General features: G+C 45.0%; 1 protein-coding gene across 1 annotated transcript; it reads left to right on the forward strand.

The window, feature by feature from the left end:
• The first annotated feature begins 253 nt into the window (after window positions 1-253).
• On the forward strand, window positions 254-6,047 carry synprb (synaptoporin b). Its single transcript, XM_030777808.1, has 5 exons — window positions 254-277; window positions 1,921-2,039; window positions 4,131-4,329; window positions 5,005-5,196; window positions 5,721-6,047. The coding sequence occupies exons 1-5, from the start codon at window positions 254-256 to the stop codon at window positions 6,045-6,047; spliced, it is 861 nt and encodes a 286-aa protein (XP_030633668.1).
• Window positions 6,048-6,582: the final 535 nt, after the last annotated feature.

The raw sequence follows: 6,582 nt of genomic DNA on the forward strand, positions 1-6,582 counted from the left end.
GGTCCCAAACCCAAAAAACTCAGGTCACATCTGTGTGGAAAATATTTGTTGCAGCGAGGACACACACGAGTACATACACACACAGACACACACACACACACACAGACACACACACACACCGCCCTGTTCTTCTGAATAGAGGAGACCCCACGCAGTCCCCTCCTCTGTCAATGTGAGACAGTGCCTGGCTGCAGGAGGAGAGCTACCACATTCATGCAGAGGGACTGGAGCTGATGAGACACTCTCTTTATCAATGTGCATGGTCATATTTGCTCCGGTAAGACTCTTCTTCCTCACTACTGACTGTTTATCAAACTTTGCTTTCATTCACTGAAGGGCAATATGGTCATATAGTGGTTACTGGTGTTGTTATTGTCATAGGGAGTAATTGTCATTTGGATGTAATGCCATGGTGATAGGACATTTGGGTGTGATGCCGAGGTGTTCATACATGTAGTTATTTAGTTATTTAGACTCAAGTCTTAGCAAGATTAGGATGTATTTTCTTTTCTTTTCCGTAAGTTAAAGAAATCTCTGTGAATGTGTGTTTATATGTGCATGTTTGTGTGTGTGCGTGTGTGTGCGTGTGTGTGTGTGTGTGCGTCTGTGTCTGTGTGCACGCGCATATGTGTGTGTGAGTATGTGTGTGTGTGTGTGTGTGTGTGTGTGTGTATGCGCGCGTGCGTGTGTGTGTGTGCGCGCGTACATGTGTGTGTGTCTGTGTCTGTGTGCATGCGCATATGTGTGTGTGTGTGTGTGCGTGCATGTGTGTGTGTCTGTGTGCATGCGCATATGTGCGTGTGTGTGTGTGTGTCTGTGCACGTATGCCTTTGTGTGTGCGTTTTTATGTCCGTACCTTTGTGTGTGCATGTGTGTGTGTGTGACAGAATGTGTGTAATTATCAGCTTTAGTCACTGTGAGGGGTCTTGGCAACAGTTCTCCGTTTGCAATATGTCTCTGAATTATTCATCTAGTCTTACAGAAATGCAGTAACAATCAATACCTATCTATAAGCATAACTATACACACATTATGAATATGCTGTGTGTGTGTGTGTGTGTGTGGGGGGGGGGGGGGGGGGGGGGGGGGGGGGGCATCTGTGTGTGTGTGCATGGGATTTATAAATATGTGTATGTATACACACACACACACACACACACATATATATATATGCGCATACATCCATACATCCATATATGTAAATGAATATATATACATTTATGTGTGTGTGTGTGTGTGTGTGTGGTGTGCTTTCCTGTATCATGGAAACCTCCTGGGTAACCTGTGCATAATTCAATCATCAGCAGACTGACGGAAAACTCCTCCTCTTCCTCTTCGTCCTGCCTGTTGAGCTGAATATGTCCAACATATAGAGCTGATATTCAACACCTGTCCACAATGAGATATGACAGGATTTGGGGCGAGAGGGTAATAAATTATGGATATATTCCTCTCTGTTTGGGCTGGCGATTTTTATGTGGAGACATTGAGGAGTGAGGGCAGGAACAGACTCTATTCTCTATATTAAAATGACCAACCCCTGATGACCTGGGCTGATTTTCACTTTCAAATATTCTCTTTGAGTGCTTTCTTACCCCAGGGAGGGATATCCTGGCTTCACTGTAGATGCCATTAGGGAATGTCTGAGCACCTGACAAATTACTGTGCTATCACTGTGTGTGAATGTGATTGTTGGGGCGGGGGGGGGGGGGGGGGCTACGCCATGCAAACCCACAGGGAACTACATCTTTGAGTTATTCAGAAAACGCAGTTGGGTAATGAACGAATGTAAGAGGGACGACACTCTATACGACAGCTGTTGAGGATCTTTGACTGCAGCCGTCGTGTCATCTGACTGATGATCCGAAGGTGATTTAACTCCGTGACGTCTTTTTCCGTTTTTTTGTGTCCTGTGCCCAGCTCTTTGCCGTTTTTGCGTTCTCGACATGTGGAGGCTACACTGGTCAGATGACGGTTAGAGTGGACTGCATGGACCAGACCCAAAGTAACATCACCCTCAGCTTCGGCTATCCATTCAAGTGAGTGAAACGTTACCCACAGTTCCCTCAGACCTGCACGAGAACGCATCTGAACGATGTCAGTGATCGGACTCCGTCCCCATAAGTTGCTGTTCTTTTCCTTTGTCCCTGCCTGAAAAGGTTACTAAAGGTTACCTGCAAAGGTTACTAAAATTCTAATGTTCTAAACTAAAGTTCTGATGTTCTAAACTAAAGTTCTAAACATGCGAGCAATACAATAAGAGTGGCTAAGAGGGTAATAAAAAGGTGACAAAGAGAGAAAGGAGTGAAAACTATTGGGAACAGGGCCAGTCTTTCACAGAGACCAGTGATTCTCAACTCCATCTGACACATCTCATTCCACTGATCAATTGTTCATCAAGCTCTTGATTAGCTCAGTTAACTGTGATAATGAAGAGTTAAGACAAAGATGCGTGGGAGAGCGGACCCCCGGGACCCCCGGGAGTTGAGAATCGCTGACACGGACCACGTATTTGTCCCCGGCTGTATGGATTCGGTCTGACCGTCGGCTGAGGTGAACGCTACAAAATGCCACCTGTCGGATTCATTTCGCATTAAGCCCATTTTGTGAAAGAGCATCACATATTTGTCCTGCCTTTCATGCATTTCAGTGGTGACAATGACACACAGAGAGGCCGTACAAAAATTAAAAAAAAAAAAAGACCCTCCCTGAATGTCAGGAAGAGATTCTAGCTTAATCCCCTGCTCAGTCAGAATGAGGACACCAGTGTAACTTTAATCGGCGGTGAGCTTTTAATCAGAGCCTGCCGCGAACCGCGGAGAAAAAAAAAAACACAGAAAGAAATAATGATCAGTGATAATGTTTGACTTTTATATCCGGAAATTTCGGCCTGAGTCGTCTCTGGGTAACAGCCTCGGTCTGTTTCCGACCGTCGTGCACCAGGCGCGTTAAGATCCAGCGAAAGACATCGCGCAGCCGCAGTGAGGTTCAGAGCGACAAATGCACTTTGATCCGTCCCTGAATGGTCAGGTGCTCATGTGAAAAGTGAAAAGTCAACATACCCCCCCACCCCACCCCCCGTGCCCTTTTTTTTTTTCCTATCAGGGCAACATGTGTATGTTCCATCAAAACCAATTCTCTTTTGGAAAAATTACCCCTCAATCAGACCACTTCAGCGAAGTCAGATCAGACAACACTGCTTTCATCTGTGAGGACACGAGATGTCTGGCCGAGTGGTTTGACAAAGAGATTCTACGCGATTGGTTTATGCTTTCAAAAAAATTTGACATTCGGCCCTCAGCAGGTCTCTGTTGTCTATCACAGTGTGTGTCGGGTCTGATTAGATACATAAATGATATATAAAAATGGTTAGAATGGGAGGCGTTCTGGTAAAAATTTGAAGGGTCTAAGTTAGAAAAAAAGAAAACTTTTGTTCTTTCATTGGTACACCTGTTTCACAGAGCTGGCTCCTGAGGGAGAGAGAAAAAAATGAATGTAATCAGATGAAAGAGGCCAGTCAGTCGCCTTGCTCCTGTTTTTATAAGGAAGATTTCTGTTGTCAGTCAGTCTGCTCAGACAAAGCCAATCTTTTATTCATGCAACACCAAAGCTCTCAAGAGTTGTTCAAACTGGGGAAAGCTAGGCGATGCTATTCATTAGAAAAGAAAAGAAAAGAAAAGAAAAGAAAAGAAAAGAAAAGAAAAGAAAAGAAAAGAAAAGAAAAGAAGGTGAGAGGGCAAAGTCAGATCCTTTTCTTATTTAAAGCCGCAGTTTAACCTAATGTCTCCTCAGAGACAGTAGACAAAGACAACCACACTCCCTGTATCCTAGTTAAGAGACCAAAGTACACAAAAGTGTAATGAAATTACACACACACACACACACACACACACACAAAAAAAAAAATGTAATGAAATTACACACACACACAAAAAAAATGCAATGAAACGAGTTAAAGTTTGAAGGCATTAAAAAAAAAAAAAACTCCTCTGTTTTCTTTTCAGAGATATGTATGCAGTTACATTCTTTTGTTTGAGTTCGATTGTTTGTTGTCTTGGTAGAAAAGCGTTTTTCTCCCGCTCCGTCAGACGTGCTGTGTGATGATGTTTGTCCGCGGCGTTGTCTCTCAGACTGCAGCAGGTTCATTACAATGCGCCCCTGTGTGAAGGGAAGAGGAGGGAAACTCTGTTCCTGGAGGGAGACTTCTCTTCCTCCGCCCAGTTCTTCGTCACCGTGGCTGTCCTGGCCTTCCTCTACTCCCTGATGGCTACGGTAGTCTACATCTTCTACCAGAATAAATACAGGGAGAAAAATAAAGGCCCGGTGGTGGTGAGTTTGTGGATCTGTGTGTGTGTGTGTGTGTGTGTGTGTGCGCATGAGTGTGTGTGTGTGTGTGTGTGTGTGCGCGTGCGTGTGTGGTGTGTGGGTGTGGGTGTGTGTGTGTGTACGCGTGCGTGCGTGTGTGTGTGTTGGACGGGGGTGTTAAGGTCTGTTACGTCACTGATTAAGGACAAGGAGATTTGGAAACAGTCAAAGTTTGAGGAGAGAAAGAAAAAAAGTCCAATTAAAACGAAAGCAGCTGCACAGGGATCTTCAAAATGAATAATTCAGCTTCTTTGAAAAAAAGAGAGAGAGAAAGAAAGACAGAAAGAAAGAAAAGAGAAAGTAGAAACAGCCATGTCTCCCCTATCCTTCTGTAAAGAGACACATAGACTTGAACGTAATATATCTGTGTGTGTGCGTGTGTGTAGTCTGTATGTGTGTAGTGTGTATGTATCTGTGTGTAGTGTGTGTAAGTCATTGTCAAAAAAGTTCACACACGAACATTACACAGCTGACCACAAAGTCACTGCTTGCTTCAGCCATATTTATTCTCATAGTTTCTTCCTTACCCAGAATCCTAGGTGTCCGTCCAGTTCTTGATCTCAATCCTCCTTCACCCTCCACACCACTAACTCTGTGCTCCTCCCTTCCCTCTCTTTCTCTCCTCCATCGAACCGACAGGACTTCTTGGTGACGGTCTTGTTCTCGTTCATGTGGTTTGTGAGTTCAGTGGCCTGGGCCAAAGCCCTGTCTGGAATAAAGACTGCCACTGACCTCAATAACATCCAGCTGCTCATGTCCGCCTGCCGAGACAAAGACAACACGTGTGAGGCCGTAGACAGACCCATCTGGACCAACCTGAACACGTCCGTGGTGAGAGAACTCAAAAAAAACAGGACGAGACAGAAATCTCTGGTTTTGTAAATCACCTGTTGCTCTCTCTCTCTCTCTCTCTCTCTCTCTCTCCCTCATTGATCCATTGATCTTTACATGACTGTTATGCTGTTGTGCTATAGGTTGTGGTGGTATTTTGAATGAAACTGTATCCCTAGTTAAGCTGTATATCACAGAAAATCAGTATAGCCATCAAATTTATCTTGCAGCTTTCTGTGTTCATTTCATACTTGCTGAAACCTACTGTTGCGAGAATCGTCTTATTTGAAATGATCCTCTAAGTCTCTCTCGGGGCAATTTCATCTCCTGAAACTAAATGTTTGAATAAAAATGAATATTAAACAGTTACTGAATTAAAATACAGATGAAGACATAGAGAATGGATTTCTGTTCTCAGTAATTACCACTGCCGTGTTGCCGCGCCAACGTAAGTGGCCTAAATATAAATGAAGACGCGGCCACACCTGCCCTCTTCTCTAATAACTCCCTTCCTCCGTTTCCAGGCTTTTGGGTTTCTTAATTTCTCCCTTTGGGCTGGTAATATCTGGTTTGCCTATAAAGAGACGGGGCTGCATAAGACCGGGCAGCGTTACCCGTCCAGAACTCCCTCTGAGAAGCGGAACCGAAGCTTCAGTCAGAGACAGTACAGCCAAAGCAGCTTTGACCAGTCCGGAAGCTCGTTTGGACAGCAGCTCTACAGCCAGGGGAGCTTTGATCTGTCAGGAAGCGGTTTCACCCTCCCACAGACCAGCCTGGGACAGCCTTCCCTCTTCAGACAGGCCGGAAGCCCCACGTCCAGAGGCCCACTCATCCTGGTCAATGAGATGTGAACGGCGTTGGAACTGGGAGTCAGTGTGTGCGCTAAAGCGGGTGAATGTGAGAGAGAGAGAGAGAGAGAGAGAGAGAGAGAGAAAGAGAAAGAGAGAGAGCAAGAGCGCGAGAGAATGAGGAAAGAAATGACAAAAATGAGATTTTGTATCTGAGGGTGAGAGAGACAGAGAGAGGGAGAGAATGAGAGAGAGAGATAGGTTGATGGGTACAAGTATTCAGTACAATGAGAAAAGAGAGAGAGATGGTGTGTGTGTGTGTGTGTGTGTGTGTGTGTGAGGTGTGCGTGTGTGTATGAGGTGTGTGTGTGTGTGTGTGTGAGTGTGGGTGAGGTGTATGTGTGTGTATGAGGTGTATGTGTGAGGTGTGCGTGTGTGTGTGAGGTGTGCGTGTGTGAGGTGCATGTGATTAAAAGGGAGCGAGGAGGTGAGAGACAGAAAGAGGGAGCAGCAGAGGGTCATTAATATATTTGTGTTTGTCTGTTTGAGAAAGACAGCAAGAAAGAGAGATAGAGAGAGAGAGAGAGAGAGAGAGAGA

The sequence above is a fragment of the Chanos chanos genome, chromosome 6 (assembly GCF_902362185.1).
Source record: "Chanos chanos chromosome 6, fChaCha1.1, whole genome shotgun sequence".
NCBI classification, from domain to species: Eukaryota; Metazoa; Chordata; class Actinopteri; order Gonorynchiformes; family Chanidae; genus Chanos; species Chanos chanos.

Coding starts and splice junctions, on each gene's coding strand:
- synprb (XM_030777808.1), top strand. CDS start 254: ATGTGCATGGTCATATTTGCTCCG. Junction 2,040..4,130: donor AGCTTCGGCTATCCATTCAA/GTGAGTGAAACG, acceptor GTTGTCTCTCAG/ACTGCAGCAGGTTCATTACA. Junction 4,330..5,004: donor AAAATAAAGGCCCGGTGGTG/GTGAGTTTGTGG, acceptor TCGAACCGACAG/GACTTCTTGGTGACGGTCTT.